Here is a 19,102-nt window from a genome sequence, read left to right as displayed (position 1 = left end):
ACCTTACTATCACACTAATGTAAGTGACCATTGCCACTTGTTCCCAATTGTGATGCATTTGTTAATAATAATAATAATAATAATAATAATAATAATAATTTTTCTGCGGACCCTCATGTCAAATTGAATGTGTTTTTCCCCTTTTACAAATATTTATGTATAATAAAGTAAATAACAACAATCCAACCTATTTGAAGAATTTTATGTTTTGCAAGACACCCTAAAGTGGGAGTTAACGCCTTAAAGTGTATTGATTTTTCTTAACTCTCAGAGACTACCGTCTGGGCCATTGAGGAGCCAATAATTCTACTAATTATGAATATTTAATAATAATTCAGTTGTCTCTTCATTCAGTATCAATACATTATTATTTTCACTTTTCAAAATGGTTTACATTACAAACTGTGCAGCCTATTGGTGGGATAAAATTGGGTGATTTGAACATTCATTCTGTTAATAATTATATGATAATAGCAACAACAATAACGGCAGGAAATTATTATTATTATTATTATTATTATTATTATTATTATTATTATTATTATTATTATTATTCATTGTGATATTTCAGCCTCACAATCTGGCATTTACGTGAAATGGAAAACAGAAATAATTTCAAGAACAGCCAATGGGATTTCAACCCACGGCACCTCCCGACTTCGGGTTACTAGCCTGTCGCACTATCTCTGAGCTAGTCCAGTTTTATGGGTCGTTTAATTTTGCGTTTTAGTATTCAAGAGGGGTCTCTTCGTTACCTCATAACCTAATTTATATCGCCATAATACAATATTAACATTATTGTTTCATGTCTAAATTCCCGAGATACAACAACAAAATCAACAACAACATCAACAATTCAGTTTATATCGAAATGACAAATAGATTCCATAAAAATGTTTTATTCCTGCTCTGGCTTGTTTGGTGCTAATGAGATAGACGATTTGGCGTCTCTAACTACGGCAGACGTACTAAATCCTATTAGCCCCTAATAGACACCGGGCTGCCACTGGAGGGTAGTGGTGTGAGGCGAGGTCGTTATGTTTTGTCCCCAACTATACCATTATAGGCAAGTTGCATACGACTCTTTATGCTCGACGGTAGTTATAACTCTATTTTTTAAATATTCATAAATTTCTGTCGAGATGTTGCTTGACAGTTGAGTTTACTGAACAGAGCGCATGCGCTGGGTTATTGATTTTCTGTTACTGGATCAGAGACCTTGACAATGTCATGTTTTAAAAGCTTTGATAGAAGGTTATCATAACCTAGCTTTATTTCAAATACAAATTGTTTATTGTACAGTTGATGAAGTGAATTTGTAGGAATGTGCCATGTGGTTGTGGAATATTGGAAGTAGAAGGTGCATTGATGTTCATATGTCCGACAAGTTTGATTTTGGAAAGAGTTGCAAAGCTTGTGCGTTGAGCCCAGGTGCGATACTAACCTTGCATAAATGGTCAAACAATTGTGTCATAATGAAAATTTGAACTCTGATTGGTGGGGAACCTGTATCATAATGAAACTTAAACTATAATGAACCTCATTAAGATTCAGTTTTCTGGCATATAATATATTTCGGCATTGTTGAGCATAAACATAAGCTACTTGGTTGGTAAATATCACTCAAAATGGCTGCCGGTACAGAATTTAATATTGCCAGTTCTAGAGTTAAAAGTGTGCTCAACCAGAATGGTGGTTGTGAGGACGTGTCAAAGCAAGAATCCAAGCAGGTGGCTAGATTTCGAGAGATATCAGGAGTGCTTGCAGACAGAAAAATGCCAAAGAAACTAAGGAGAAAGGTGTATAAACAAGTTGTAAGACCAAGCATGACATACGACTCCGAATGCTGGGCATTAAGGAACAAGGAAGAGAGGATGCTCCACTCATCGGAAATGAGAACGCTTAGGAGGATAGAAGGAATGACGACATTCGGGCAGAAATGAAATCCACAAGCATTATTACCAAGGTACCGGTAAGAGAGAGGAGGTTTGAATACGTGGAAAGATGGGAACTTGATCAGGAGAGGGGAGTAGGGGAGGAAAAAGAGACTTGGAAAGACCCAAACTGACCTTGGATTGGAAAATCAAACTGGGTATGGTAAAACTCAAGCTCATGCCGACCTCACATAAGGTACAAGGTATGGAAGAAGAATAAGAATGGACTGTATCACTATTGATCAATCTAACACTTCTGGGCTAGATCATGGAAGACTACTAAAAAAAATGAGGGTTATTGAACAAGACAAAAGAGTGACTGAATTTCTAGAAAACAGAACTCTGGGAATTACAGTAGGTGAAGCATTACCTGATCCTGTAATGATGAATAAGGGGGTTCCTCAAGGCAATATTATTGGACCTTTTCTGTTATCTTATTTACATAAATTATATGAGTAAAGAACTGGAATCGCAGATAAGGCTTTCTGCAGATTATGTTATACAATTTAAAATAGCTAATACGTCACAGGATCGCAAGCAAGTGCAAAAGGACCCCGATAATATTTTGAGATGGACAGCAGACAATGGTATGTTGGTAAACAGTGTAAAAAATTAAGTTGTAAGTTTTGCCCAGAGGAAAGGCCCTCAGAGTTTTAATTAGTGTGTTGATGGGGATGAGTATACCTCATAGGGATCACTGTAAGTACCTAGTTGTTAACACCAATGAAGATATTTCCTTATATTATCTCACAAACAGAATTGTAAATAAAGGTTATAGATCTCTTCATATGGTTATAAGGGTATTTAGGGGTTGCAGTAAGGATACAAAGGAGAGGGCATTTGTCACTGGCAAGACCCCGATTAGAGTATGGTTCAGCATATGGGATCCTCACCAGGATATATTCGAGAACAGGAAGAGGTCCAAAGCAAAGCAGCGTGATTTGTTCTGGGCGATTTCCAACAAAAGAGCAGTGTGACAAACATTTGCAGACTTAGCGCTGGAAAGACTTGTAAGGGGGGCAGCTCAGCTAAACAGTATGTTCTGAGGTGTCAGCAGAGAGATGGGAATATTTTGTTAATATACAGTAGGATACAAAAAATGCAGCTATAGTTTTAGTACAATAGTTGAGTGGTACCTGGGGTGTGTGAAGGCAGGGTTTTAAAAATATTTACAGTCTGTCAGGTGCAAAATACTGAATAGAACAAGAAAACATTTTCACGGAAGAGTTTGTGTGTTCATCTAATCCGAGGCAGAGAAGTTATACTAAGAGGTAACTTTAACTACCGTGTATGTAGCCTACTATATTCAAAAGACCAAAGAGGACAAACAGAATTTCTATTGGCTAGACTACATGGATTACTTACTTGTACAAGGATGATGGGTGCTTGGAAACACAAGCAACTACAAAAGGGTGACTGGTGCATGCATTCATCTTTCAATTCACAGTAGGCTACAGCTGACGCCATCTGTTGAAGTAGTTCATCTTTCTGCCTGGGTACTTGCAAATTGTACTAATTTTCAGCTAGTGATAGCAACCTGGCAACCTGATTACAAGATTTCTATTTGTTAATACTCTGGTTCTGCTCAATTATATACCTTATCTATAATTTGCATTTTTTCATTTCAGAGAATATTGGGGAACGTTGCAGGAAGCCCAGCAACCGACCAGGCACATGTGTCAGTATACGTGAATGTCCAGTGCTCTTGGCTCTCCTCGATAGACAGAATCCAAATTTGAGTATCCTTCACGAGGCCCGCTGTGGCTTCTCCGGAAGAATACCAGTGGTTTGCTGTCCAGATCCTGTGGTACCTGTCACAAAGCCTTCTACTACCAATCCGCCACCATCATCTGCAGTACAGGATGTCAGCAACCATCGGAATGTGCACCTTCTTCCCATGGACATCTGTGGACCTGTGGCTGACTCAAAAATTTTTGGTGGCAAAGAAACTGGACTTCTAGAGTTTCCTTGGATGGCACTCATTGGATATTTGATCAGTGAGTAGAAAATGTCATTTGGATATCAGGATTTCTGTCTTGTACATATACTACATTCGTAGAATTAGCTTCATACTGGTTGTGGCAAAAAATTTCTCCTTATCCAGGGAGTGGAATTTAGGAGAATCACCTTAATCCAAGCACAGGGGGCATGTAAAATAATGGAATTAATCTTTATATGTAAATGGGCAGCTGGTACACAGCATATGAGCAGTCTCAACTCTGCTGCAGTACACAATGTATGAAAGCCAGGTTACGTTTCTTACCTTTTTTCTTTCTGCAAAATTCCTTGATCCTCTTTGGTTGTCAACTGCTGTCCCAAGAGTTAAAACTATTTTTTTAATTTTCTATTGGTATTTTCTATTGTAACTTCTATTCCCAGACCTGTCTCTAATTTTTTTAACAGCTAGTTTAATCTTTGTATGAGAATATTTGTTTTTATTTCGTCTCCTTCTGGTGAAATATTCCCATTTCGATGATTACCGTATGATCCTGTATTTTCAGTGGTAGTGATAAACAGGATAAAAAGTCGGGTTGTAAGTTTCACCAAGTCCTCAATTTTTACTTACTGTGTTAGAGTGAATGTACCTCATGGGGACTGCTGTAGGGCCTAAGTAAGGAAACATTGCCAATGGGATAATTGCATAAATGAGGTTGTAAATAATGTTTACAGATCTCTTCATATCGTTAAGAGAGTATTTAAGGATGTAAAGGAGAGGGTGTCGGTGAAGGATGTAGGCGAAGGTAGCTCCCGGTTCTCTTGTGAAATAATCGGGAGTAAGTGTGGTGTAAACAAGTGAGTGAAGAATGGTATCCAGTGTGAAAAGTGTTTAATTTGGTACCATTTAGAGTGTATATGTAATGCTGGTTATTCTGAAAATGAAGATACTTGGACGGTGAGCTGTGGTGAGTGCAATTTTAATAGCGGTAACAAACCTAAGCCTACGACGGTCAACGAATTGCTGGCGTCGTTTTCCTTGGAGGATGGAGGTAATAATAATGTACGTGTAATTCTATCTCTATTGCAACAGGATTTACAATCATTAAAAGCAGAAAATGAGATCTTCAGGGAAAAGGTAAACACCAATGACTCCATGAATATTCAAGCGCGTGGTGTCATGTTGTTTCGGATTCTAGGAGGAAAAGTGTACAGTTAGACAAAGAAAACTTAGTAATTGATACAAAAAATAGATTTTCAACTCTGAGGGAAGTATTTGATATGCAAGGACTTAACCGTAGAGGAAACAGCCAGATTGATAGCACTAACTCCGTTACAAGACCTTGCAAAGTTAGGACAAAATCCCACACAGTGCATCGGCGAAAGTGTCGCACATTCTTGTATTTGCTAATAGCCAAGCAAAAGGAATTGCGAAGGAAATGAACAATGAAGATATTGTAGCATCAGCAGTCATCTATCCTGGGGCCCCAATCAAGACGGTACTGGAAAACACTGAGCAGGAAGCAAGAAATCTCGGAAGTCGTGATGCAGTAGTGATCAGCAGTGGGACGAACGACGTAGCTCACAATGACCCCAAGAATGTCAGTTCTGAACTTAAATGTACACTAGGTAAGCTGACTCGCATTAATGCATTTGTAGTGAATGTGCCCCACAGGCATGATTTGGATAGAGACTCGTGTGTGAATATCGAAGTGGACAAAGTTAATGCAGATATGGTTAAAATTTGTAAACATTTTCGTAATACTTGGGTAATTGAATGCAACAGGTTCGATAAACACTGTTACAAAAAACATGACCTTCATCTAAACAATTCAGATAAACAAATGATTGTAAATATTGTTCTCGATTTTATTAATCAAAAGATACAGTACCGTGTGTACTGTAAAAAAAAAGGCAACTCCCTTGAGTTATAATACCTACCAGGAAAACTAGTAGAAAGAGCCAGCTATACTTCAAGCTGGCTTAGTCAACTAGAAAATGAAACTCAGCAAAGTAAGGAATTTCAACTTACCCAATTGCAACATTCAGGTTTTAGGAAGGGGGTCTGAGATTGCTCTTGCTAAACTGCCAATGTGTAGTAAACAAGTAATTAAAATTTTTGTGCATTGATGGATCATATGAGATTGATGTGGTGATAGGAGTGGAATTATGGTTAAGAAAACGGGTGGGTAATAAAGAAGTATTTCCAGAAGGGTATACAGTCTATCGTAGAGACTGAAGAGATAAAATGGGAGGGGTGTGTGTGTTTATTCTGGTGAAGGAAACATATTGCTCACATAAATGGTTTACCGATGAAAGGGATGAAATATTAGGGATAACACTAGTTCGTGATAATCAATCATTCAATTCTGATCTGCATTTAGGGCATTCGTCCAGGTGGCAGATTCCCTATCTGTTGTTTTCCTAGCCTTTTCTAAAATGATCACAAATAAATTGGAAAATTATTGAACATTTCCCTTGGTAAGTTATTTCAATCTCTAACTCCCCTTCCTATAAACGAATATTTGCCCCAATCTGTGCTCTTGAATTCCAACTTTATCTTCATATTGTGATCTTTCCTACTTCTAAAGACACCACTCAAACGTATTCGTCTACTGATGTCCTCCGACGCCATCTCTCCACGACAGCTCCAAACATACCACTTATTACATGCGATAAAATTCATTTTTGGGTCCGTACTGAAAATATTTGTATTAAATAACACTCGTATGTTTTATTATTCATCCACCTATTCAATAAAATACAATTTTAAAAATTAGGACATTGTCCTTATCAAAATTGTTAACATAAAATTAATATATGATATGGTACATGTTTCGCCTATCAATAGTAGGCATCAGCCACATTTTTCTACTTAGGATAGATCAGGTGCCTGATTGGAAATAATTTATGAATGCTGTTAAAAACCATGTCGTTTAAAATTTATTGGGGATTGTTAAACAACTATTACAATATAAAATGTAGTATACTGTTACTTGACAATATTTGTGATAATATTTGAGTCTAAAAACATGATAATTGTTTGAGGATTACGACATATTAAGACATTACAACAAAGATAAAAATCAGAAAACACGTTCCATTTAGTTGTCAGATGGCGTATTGTTAAAAACTTCTGGAAAGTTGAGCAATGGTAATGGTCGTTGGTTCTTGAAGTTAATAAATGTTGATTTTCATTTATTTGCTTATAAATTTTGAAGAATTTTCATATGGCCTGGTTCCTTTTGAGATAATATTAGTTGGAAATGTTGGTGCCGTAGGCTATATTGAAGTCTTTGTAGGCGTCATTAGACCATGTTCTTTGATGTGGTAAGAGTTTGTAATGGGTATGGCTCTTTGCTGTTGGGCGTGTTGAGGTGAGCGTATTAGTTGGAGAAGAACGTTGTTGTCATTCGGTGGTTAGCCAAAGGTATGAGTTCCCTTCGACCGCTGAGATGTTAGCTTGCGTTGAGAGTTTGAGTAACTGGCCGGTTACAATATTTATTAACTTCAAGACCCAACGACCATTACCATTGCTCAACTTTCCATAAGTTTTTAACAATACGCCAACTGACAACTAAATGGAATGTGTTTTCTGATTTTTATCTTTATTGTAATATCTTTTAGTATGTCATAATCTTCAAATAATTATCATGTTTTTAGACTCCATTATTATCACAAATATTGTCAAGTAACAGCATACTACATTTTATATTGTAATAGTTGTTTAACAATCCCCAATACATTTTAAACAACATGGTTTTTAACAGCATTCATAAATTATTTCCAATCAGGCACCTGATCTATCCTAAGTTGAAAAATGTGGCTGATGATGCCTCCTATTGATAGGTGAAACATGTACCATATAATATATTAATTTTATGTTAACAATTTTGATAAGGGCAATGTCCTAATTTTTAAAATTGTATTGTATTGTATTGAATAGGTGGATGAATAATAAAACATACAAGTGTTATTTAATGCAAATATTTTCAATACGAACCCAAAAATGAATTTTATCACGTCATGTAATATCAAAGCCAACCAGGTAAACGTTAAAATGAACAAGTATTTGAATCTTAAAATAAAAATCTGTAAAATCTCAAAGGACATAACATTTCTTAAGGACTGCTTGAAACTAGAACTAATAGCTAAGTTCCTTAAACCACTACAAGGGAAACACATTCCATACCAAAAGTCAAACGGCACTCAAAATAAAGTAAACAACATATGGCTGAGAAATGAAATTAAACAAATGTACAAGAAAAAATAATTCCTAAATTTGCAATTATACCAGACGCATTTGACCATCTCACACTGTTCATCTCCACTTGAATGGAGCTCTTTTCGTAGGTACCGGTACACCGGCCATAAACTGACCACTATATTAGATAGAAAACAAGACACTAAACCACAAGCTAACTTGTTTACAAAAAGCCAAACCCAAAGCCGTCAAATAGAACAGGAACACCAGGTTATCTACCCCTTCGCTGACGAACATTCCCACTACAATTAAATTATCTGACAGTTTTCTCAGATAATGAAATGAATCTCCTCAATAAAGGCATAAAATACAACTGGCCTAATCCACAAAAGGTCGAAGATGTAATCACCACTATCGCCAAGACCGAATCTAATGTTAACAAACAGATTCCCATAGAGAAACAAAACTATGTTAAATACGAAATAAGAAAAGAAAATACCTACTCTCGTTAATGACGTAATAAGTAACAATAATTCTAACCTTTCAAAACAAAACCTAAAACTGTAAACTAAAATTAACAACAACGTCATAATAACAAAGGCTGATGAAGGCAATACAACAGTTTTAATGAATAAACAAGACTACATCAAAAAAACAGAAGAGTTTTTCTCCGATGAAACCCACACATTAATCAATAAAGATCACATAGTAAAAACACAACGCAATCCAAAAACACTCCTTAAAAATTCAACATTCCTACTAAATGAACAAGACTACCAAAGAATGATCACTATGAATCCAAAATTACCTACAGCAAGATCATTCCGTAAAATACACAAAAAAGGACATTCCCATCAGACCAATAATCAATAGCAGAAACAGCCCCACTTATAAAACTTCTCAGTTCCTCCACAAGTCCTTAGAAAACATTTTAAATTTCACAATGCAAATCCCATCAAAAATTCTATCGAACTTTGTGAAACTTTAAACAAATTCAATTTACAAGCAAATCAAGTCTTATGTTCCTTTGATATCACGAATATGTACTCAAATATACCCGTCAACGAAACTATCACCATAATAAAAAAACAACCTCTCCAAACACAGCGCATTAAGCAAAATTAAAATAGACGAATTCATAAAGTTACTAAGTTTTGTTTTACACAATAATTACTTTACTTTCAACAACAAGATATATAAACAAGAAGGCTTAGCTGTAGGAGACCCAATCTCCGGCATTTTAGCGGACATCTACATGGACAATCTAGAACACAATAAAATGTTAAAACACATTAACGGACGCAGTTTATGGCTTCGGTATGTCGACGACGCATTAGCAATTGTTGATAAATAATGTAACAACAGCGATAACATCTTAACGTTTCTAAATGATTTCGACGATAATATAAAGTTCACAAAAGAAAACGAAAACAACAATTCAATCAATTTTCTAGACATCAAAATCACGCGAGTTATGAACACATTTGATTTCCAAATTTACCGCAAGCCTTCATGTACTCCAATAACTATAAAAAACGAATCTTTGCACCCAGATTCCCATAAACAAGCCACTTATTACAGTTTAGTATACAGAGCATTAAAAATCCCTTTTTCACCGAATAATCTAAAAAATGAATTAGATTTCATAAAAAGAAATAGCCAGATTCAACGGGTTCAATCCAAGGCCCCACACCGCTGGCTGCGCAGAAGCGTGTGACTGGGGAAGACATGTCCATGCGCGTACCGCCATGTTGCGGGCGCTCCTCAACTTGACGCGGAGATCGTATGGAGTTCATGCTTTAACTTACATTTCGCACACATGAAAACATTCGTCTTATAAAATTAATGACAGCCTACACCGACTACCGTGTACACACGCAATAAATATACATAATATCAAGACTATGGTAATATTAAAATACACTTCTGTATAAAAACTGAACAATCTACACAAATCCTTTGGATAGCCTATAGGTGGCGCACCTAAAATAAGAAACCTTTAGCAGACTGAATAAGAAGACTGAAAAGTACACTACTACAAAAATACACTAGAGGTACCTCGAAAATGATCATGTCGCTCACTTTAATATAAGGGTCATGTTTGTAACTGATGTGTTTGAACATGGGTATGGCAAGAAGGCCAAACTCAAAGGACTAGGAGGATCGCGTGACAATCTGTCTCTTGAGAAACCTAGACTCTACAATTTAGCTTTATTGAAAATAAGAAGACATGTTACAAAAGCAGTCTACAACTTAAGTATGATTACATAGTATGAGATAAAAATTGCCTGTCTCTCAGCAGACTGGATAACACATATTTACAAACACCTGTACCGATAACAATAATCTTCAGTATCAACAAAAAAGGAAACCTGTGAAATAAAATATTTCTGTGAAAGGTACTTAGCTTATGATTCCTCTCAGATAAGTCATTACAGCAAATTTTACTCAATTATCTGAACAGATTGTTTAAAAAGTACATGACTGCAGAAATCTTTCTAAAACAATCAGATACATGTTTTTTTCATTTTCTGAATATGAAATGCCTGCTCTGCGGTGTAGGGGTAGCGTGTCTACTTCTTACCCGGAGGCTCCGGGTTCAATCCCCGGCCAGGTCAGAGATTTGTACCTGGATCTGTGTGCTGGTTCGAGGTCCACTTAACATACGTGATTACAATTGCTGAGCTATCTGACGGTGACATAACGGCCGAGAGGATTCGCCGTGCTGACCACGTGACATCTCGTAATCTGCAGGCCTTCAAGCTGAGCAGCGGTCGTTTGGTAGGCCATGGCCTTTCGGCCTGTTTTGCCATGGGGTTTGGTTTGATTTGGATATGAAATAACGTAATTGGAAGAGTAGAAGTTAAATGATCATGTTTGTGTGATTTGGATTTAGGTAAATGCTGCCTGACATTCGTTACACTGATGCTAGTCTTCTATTGTGTATTTCTTAAAATGAAATTAATGTCTAGGGTTAGTTTGAGTTTCTCTGCGTGGTTTAGGCTTAAGTTTTATTTTCTCAATTTGCTTTACGTCGCACCGGCACAGATAAGTCTTATGGCGACGATGGGATAGGAAAGGCCTAGGAATGGGAAGGAAGAGCCCGTAGCCTTAATTAAAAGTGTCAGATAGCTCAGCAATTGTAATTACGTATGCCTGGTGTGAAAATGGGAAACCACGGAAAACCATCTTCAGGGCTGCCGACAGTGGGGTTCGAACCCACTATATCCCGGATGCAAGCTCACAGCTGCACGGTCCTAACCGCACCGTCAACTCGCCCTGTTAGGCTTAAGTAAGAATGTTATAATTGTAAGATGTAAACCCCTCCTCATAATATTATCTTCTTAAATATTACTGCTTTTACAAACTCATTCTGAATTAACATTATCTGAGCACAAAAAAAATTGAAAGTGCGTTCTAATTTTTCTCTAATATGAGCACCTTGATTTAAACCAGAAAGAAAATAAAATGAAATTGAAAGTAAAGAACTTGCAAACAAAAAATATTATTATCATAGTGAAAAGTTAATTTGATTAGCGTTTTTTAATGCAGAGTAGGATTGACAAGATTGTAACGAGCTTTATTTAGACTTTATATTGTCAGATTTTTCTGGAATAGTGTATTAACAATTGTATTCTTTTATTAGAAAGCAAGTGGGAAAATTGGAGAAATTAAGACATATGATACTAATAAATCATTTTCAGATAATTAATAATTGGAAGCAATACCTTGCCCTAATATTAGAAGGTTTTATCAAGTTGTATCAATCATATCTCACGGATTCTAGGCCCAGATTTATCAAATTTGTATTACCGCTACACAGTTTGTATGAAACATATGTAGTCTTTTTCAGAACAGCTTTTTAGTTCTAAACAATTATCCCCGATGAATTGGAAAAAGGCAAACAAGAAAAAGAAGCCTACATATTCTACATTTCATGCCCATTCGTTCTCTGAATCAACCACCCTGTAACCTGTTTAGTTCTCGATTATGGTAAATGAAAGTTATTTTTTAACAGTTCAATTTCTACTCACATGTGAAAAGAAATACCAGATCCCTTCTGATAGCAGTCTGTACAAATGAAGGCTCGTGAATATCTTCCCATTCCACAGGTAATGCCTAACTTTAGGCCTAATATTGCTGATCAATTTAACTAACGTAATGTATCAGCTGTCACATATAATACCAAACCATATCCACTAACAGGCATGATTCAAATGAAAACGTGCAAGGGTCTGTAAACATTACCACGTGCCAGCCATGCATTCGAAGCTGAAGCGCCCGCAACATGGCGATGCGCGAAAGTGTTCAATATTCCGCTTAGCATCAGCGCGCTCTATGAGTCTAGATAAGTAATATTAGTCTTTGGTTCAATGTAGATATGATCAACAAAATCATTAATAAAGTCAGACTAAAATTAACCACAAACCTTTCTCCAATAAAACCCAATGAACCAAAATTCGCGAAATTCACATATACCAACCCAAAAATCCATCAAATCACAAATCCCTTATGAAAACATGACTTAAAAATCGCTTACACAACGCAGAATACAAATCGAAATTTATTCTTTAATCAAAACTCAGTCAATTCAACCAATATTAAATATTCAAGCTCAGGTATATAGACTCAAATGCTCAATATATAATTTTTCTTATGTTGGTCAAACTGGCCGCTGTTTTTCAACTAGATATGCAGAACATTATAACGCCCAAAAACATAATAATTTCTCTGCGATTAGTAACCACATGAAATAAACCGGTCACAAATTTACTACAGTAGATCAGGATTTACAAATTATAAAAAGAATTGAAAAAGGTAAGCTCATGACAGAATACGAAAATTTATACATCTTCTTAGATCAACAGTTTAACAAAGACAAGGACATAAATGACGTAATAGATAACAAAAGTCCCCTTTATGAACACATTTCAATTCTATTACAAAAACCATTCCTTATAAATAAGAAGTTTTGCAAAATATTCAGCACCAAATCAGTAAACACGCCCACCAATCCAACACGCACACCACCCCCGCCCCTCCTCCCACGCCCCTTCACACGCAGCGAATGGGCCCTCAGCCACGCCTTCTCAAGCTCAACCCCCTCCACCAAGACTTCACAAATACAACACGCATAGTAAGATCTCGGCGACTGCCAGTTACTCTAAAACTCTCAACGTAAGCCAACATCTCAGTGGTCGAAGGGGTAAGTGTCAACACTCTTCATTGAACTTTCACTATTCAGCCCCTTAATTCCAATTATGGTTATTCATTAAATTTTCAAATTAACACCTTAATTACAGAACTCACCATACCTTTGGCTAACCACCGAATGACAACAACGTTCCCTTCCAACTAATACGCTCACCTCAACACGCCCAACAGCAACCCATTACAAACACTTACCACATCAAAGATAGTCTAATGACTCCTACAAAGACTTCAATATAGCCTACGGCACCAACATTTCCAAATAATATTATCTCAAAAGGAACCAGGCCATATGAAAATTCTTAAAAATTTATAAGCAAATAAATGAAAATCAATATTTATTAACTTCAAGAACCAACGACCATTACCATTGCTCAACTTTCCATAAGTTTTTAACAATACGCCATCTGACAACTAAATGGAATGTGTTTTCTGATTTTTATCTTTATATATATAAACTACAAGATACCCGTGCTTCGCGACGGTATTATACTGAAATTTATAATTGAATGTTTATTGTTTTAGATATATAATCCGCCAAAATTTGCGATCTGACTAGTTTTCTAATAGATTATGGCAAGTTTCCTCCCATTTTTCAGTCTTTCTTTCCAGCAATCGATTTTGTACTTCCCGGGCTAGGTCCAGGTATTCCACCCGGTCAGTTGGGTCCCTAAATCTTTGCCATCTTTCTATATAAGCATTTTTAATATGGTTCAATTTCTTCAGGAGATCCGGCGTGGTGTCGTCTTGGGTGCCTTGGCAGTACTGAACCCGCGGCCGGACTGCATTCTTTGTCATTACCCGTCCAGGACCCGCTTCCAGCGCGGCCCGCACATTTGACGACGGTCCAGAACATTATTACAACTATTATTATTATTATTATTATTATTATTATTATTATTATTATTATTATTAATATTATTATTATCAGATGTTCTGGACCCCACAGCAAGATGCAAGACCGCTACTTGGCGGTAAATTACATGTGCTGCCATTTTCATTGTTGACAATGTGACCAGCACTATTGTCGCGCGTAGGCAAGTGTGTGGGATTTCTGGCGATACGAATGACATACTTCCGTGAAAAATTTGACGGTCAATCTCATCCCTATCGTTTATTTCAAATGTGTTTAAAATTTTATTCATATGCCAGGAGAATCTACTTTAATCTAAGAACGTTCTCCGAAGGAAAATATGGCTGTTGAAAACGAACCCAGGAAAGATTAAAAATGATCGGTTTATGATGAGAATAAGTACATCGAAAATCTACAGCCTGTTTCCAGTCATTCGAGAGGGTCAGGAATAGAATGAATAAAGCCCCATCTAGGGGCGACAATAGGAATTGTGCCGGCTGCCGAAGCACTCCTTTGGGGCAATGATCGATGAATGACAAATGATTGAATTATTGGACAGAGTTGCCGGAATGAATGATGACAGGGAAACTGGAGTATCCGGAGAAAAACCTGTCCCGCCTCCGTTTTGTCCAGCACAAATGTCACATGGAGTGACCGGGATTTGAACCACGGAACCCAGCTGTGAGAGGCCCGCGCGCTGCCGCCTGAGCAACGGAGGCTCCTTATAAGTACATTATGAACAGTAAAATCAATTGGACTCGCCTCCTTTTACACCCCACCGCCGTTAAGTTTATTTACCCCCCCCCCCTAAAAAAAGAAATTAAAAGAAGGCGTGTTTCTTTATGTTTGAAGGAGATTCCAAACACCAATGTTCACGTCTATTACTTTCAGTTTTGAGATATAAGTATCCCCATAAAAATAATTCACTTTTTTCACTTCCTTTCACACACCTTCCCACCCCAACCCCTCCCTAAGTGAATTTTCTGGTAAAATATACTTGTTTCTTTAGTAGTAAAGGCTCTTCTAAATACCAATTATTACGACTCTGACTTCTTCAGTTCTTGATTTGTGTCCTCATGAAAGGAATTCAACTCCTTTTCACGCCCGCCCCCCAAGATGGTTCACCCCCCCCCCCCCCCCAAAACGCGTTTTTCTTTGTTTTTAAAGGATATCCAAATACCAATTTTCACGTCTGTAACAACGTTAGTTTTTATTAGACGTATGTATTCTCATACAATTAAAGCAATTAATTTTTCAATTCTTTCACCCCCCCCCCTCATTGGATTTTCCGAGAATACGTGTTTCTTTACTTTTAAAGCAGATTCCAAATATCAAATTTCACATCTGTAACATCTTCATTTTTGAGATATCAGTAGCCTAATTAAGAATTCAACACCATTTTCAGTCACTTTTACCACGCCTTCCACCTAAGTGGTATTTCCGAAAACTAAAAATACACGTTTCTTTATTTTTAATAGAGATATAAAATACCATTTCTCATTTCTCAAAAACTTAACATGTTACAGATGTACTGTAGAAATTCTCATTTTAAAATTTAACCCCCTTTTAGTTCCCCTTAATTGGAGTTTCCAAAAACAAATCACCTATCTTTCTTTACATTTACAGGAGGTCCCAAGCACCCAAATACCAATTTTTACATCTGTAAACTTTTCAAGTTTTAAGATGTAGATACTCATTTTAAAAATTCACCCCCCTTTTCACCCCCCATATTTGGATTTTCCAAAAACGAAAAAATACCTTTTTCTTTATTTTTAAAGTAGATCCCAAATACCAATTTTCAGGTCTGTAATATCTTCAGGTTCTGAAATAAAAGTAGCCTCATTAAAGGCATTCAACACATTTTTCACCCTTTTCCACCCTTATTACAGTGTAAGGATTTTCCGAAAACAAAAGGTAGTCTACGTGTGTCTTTGTTTTTAAAGGAGATCCCAAACACCAATTTCCAGGTCTGTAATATCTTAAGTTTCTGAGATATATGTATCCTCTTGAAAGGCATTCAACCCGTTTTCACCCCTCCTAATGGGATTTTCCGAAAACAAAAAATACGTGTTTCTTTATTTTTAATGAAGTTTCTAAACACCAATTTTTACATCTGTAAACTGCGGTATTAAAGTTTTGAGATATAGATACAATCATTTTAAAATTTCACCCCCTTAGCGATGGAATATTCAAAAATCCTCTCTTAGCGAGCACCTATATCTCAATATGAATGTATCCCCAAAATTTCATTTCATTATGTCCAGTAGTTTTGGCTCGGCGATATATATAAAATAACTTGTCCTGACTGACTGACTGACTGACTGACTGATTCATCATCGCCGAGCCAAAACTACTGGACATAAAGAAACGAAATTTAGGGGATACATTCATATTAACATGTATGTGCTCGCTAAGAGAGGATTTTCGGATATTCCGTCGCTAAGGGGGTGAAAAGGGGGGGGGGTAAAATTTTAAAATGAGTGTATCTATATCTCGAAACATTACAAGTTTACAGATAAAAAATTCATCTTTAGAACCTCCTTTAAAAATAATGAAAAACGCATGTTTTTGTTTTCTGAAAATCGTAATAGGAGGGGTGTAAAAGGGTGAATAATGGGTTGAATGCCTTTAAGGAGGATACATATTCTATATTTCAGAAACTTAAGATATTACTGAACTGAAAATTTGTATATGGGATCTCTTTTAAAAATAAAGAAACACGTATTTTTTGTTTTTGGAAAATCCAATTAATGGCAGTTAAACAGGAGTGACAAATTGGGGTGAATTTTTTGAAAGACCATATCTACAGAATATCTGAGAAACGTAAAATGTTACAGACGTAAAAAGTGGTATTTGGAATCTCCTGTAAATGTAAAGAAACATAGGTGATCTGTTTTTGGAAACTCCATTTAAGGGGAACTAAAAACGGGGTGAAATTTTAAAATGAGAATTTCTACAGTATATCTCAAAAACTTAACATGTTACAGAAGTGAAATATGGTACTTTTTATCTCTATTAAAAGTCAAGAAACGTGTATTTTTAGTTTTCCGAAATTTCTTTTCCACGCTACTAGGGTAAGCTGTACCGCACCATTCACAATGTTACCAACAATTGTATTTCGTGGGCAATCATGACCATTTTTTAAATCGCAAAATTTGTTTTGAGCATATACTTTCGGAGGAAACGTTTTCTCATCAGTATAACTTCATTTTATATTTTTGTCAACCGTAAAACGAGTTTTGTTACAACATTTTCACATGTTGATTGTTGATAACGGCTGGACTATTTGCGATTTGCGACATGGAGTTGTTGGTGTTACTGTAGACGTTATGTTTACATTTATCACGTGTAGGTCTTGGTGTGTTTTCAGGTGATTGAGTGTTTTGGTTGTAGATAGTTTTTTTCTGTGCGTTATTATTATAACTGATGGATTCTAAATTGTGAGTAAGAGTTCGTCACAAAGCTGCCGGTGTAGTATAGTTTGACTGTTCGTGTCGTGTCATGGCAGGTCTTATGGTGGCTATGGGATAGGAAAGGCCTAGGAGTGGCGAGGAGCCGTCGTGGCCCTGATTAAGGTACAGCCCCAGCATTTGCCTGGTGTAAAAATAGGAAACCATGGAAAACCATCTTCAGGGCTGCCGACAGCGGGGTTCAAACTTGAGTCCTCCACAATTTAAACCCACTCTGATAGCACACATTTCTCTAGAATAAGCACTTAAAGGTTATTTGAGGAGAAAAGGTTGCCTTTTACCTACCATCTTGTGATATTTTTCAACTTATTCCAGGACTGAACACTATTAAAACCTAAGTCGTGAGAATTAAACAAATTACAAGGGTAAATATATTAAATATGAATATTATGTTTAACTGAAATCAATACACTAGAGTTCACTTCTATTTCTCCACTATATGGTCATTTTCAAAGCGTTCTCTGGGGTGAAGTCCTGAAGTGTAGGAATATGACTTGACTTTACTGTCACTGCACGTAGCGCAGTTCTTTGTATTTCTATCCTTATTGGAATAAATGGAAGGAGGATTCTGATTTAGATGTTCATCAGTAGAAGTCGATGATCTTAACTCTTCCTGACGTACCAATTCCAGGCATGAGCAATCTGTGACTCAGCAAAGTGACTTTGTAGTTCTCGTGGCTTACTATTTTCTGCATATTCATATTGTACAGAAGAAAACCTTTTACAATAATTGCTACTTCCAGTTGTGAAAAGATGCATTGTCCTCCACTTTTTCTCAAATTTCAGCAGAAAATTGAGGATCTGTGCTGGTCTGCTACATCTACACCTCCCACAATGTTATAATTACGAACAGCAACTGTTTCATTAACAGCATTGTCCTCATTTTCTGTTATTTTCGTAACATCTATATTACTGTGACATTTTATTCTTCGTCAACACAGAGAAGCATATCACAGAATGAAACTTTATCTAATATGTCTTCTTAACTGTATAGTAATAGGAACTTTGTACTAAAGTGCACTTGGATCACAACTCGCTTATGTGTAAGTAAATGAGAACTGCTTCGAAGGCCCATCAATCAGGCTGCTCTCTGGGTACAGTAGATTCATTCTGAATAGAAATTTAAGACTAGAAACTAAGAATTTTATTAACAAATCATTTTTGCTTTCTGTAACGAATTGTCTTAAAAATCTCACCGAATGTTCCAATGATCATTGTAATGATGTACTAATATGAACAGTTTCATTATTTTAAAATAATCTTGTTAAAATTATCATATTCAAAACATGTGTTTGACTGCTTTAGGAGGAGAAATCGGGTTTCACTGTGGTGGGTCCCTTGTCAATGAGAGATATGTATTGACAGCAGCCCACTGTGTCACCAGCCTGCCTAATGGATTTGTTCTGTGAGTTTTTCTTCAATATATGAATTTTTTTCTTCTTTGATGATGATAGTGACTGAGAAAAAGAGCTTGCTTTAAATTTCTCTTTGTATG

At 36.4% G+C, this 19,102-nt stretch overlaps 1 protein-coding gene across 1 annotated transcript in view; it reads left to right on the top strand.

The window, feature by feature from the left end:
• Positions 1-19,102, top strand: part of LOC136862861 (CLIP domain-containing serine protease B4) — a 263,539-nt gene that overhangs the window by 176,845 nt on the left and 67,592 nt on the right. Inside the window, exons 2-3 of the mRNA XM_067139125.2 lie at positions 3,563-3,931; positions 18,913-19,012. Of these exons, the coding sequence (XP_066995226.2) occupies positions 3,563-3,931; positions 18,913-19,012 (469 nt within the window). The remainder of the gene's footprint in view (positions 1-3,562; positions 3,932-18,912; positions 19,013-19,102) is intronic.

Source organism: Anabrus simplex, chromosome 2, assembly GCF_040414725.1.
Source record: "Anabrus simplex isolate iqAnaSimp1 chromosome 2, ASM4041472v1, whole genome shotgun sequence".
NCBI classification, from domain to species: Eukaryota; Metazoa; Arthropoda; class Insecta; order Orthoptera; family Tettigoniidae; genus Anabrus; species Anabrus simplex.
Note: the sequence above shows the minus strand (reverse complement) of the source record. Positions and strands in the feature narration are given on the sequence as shown.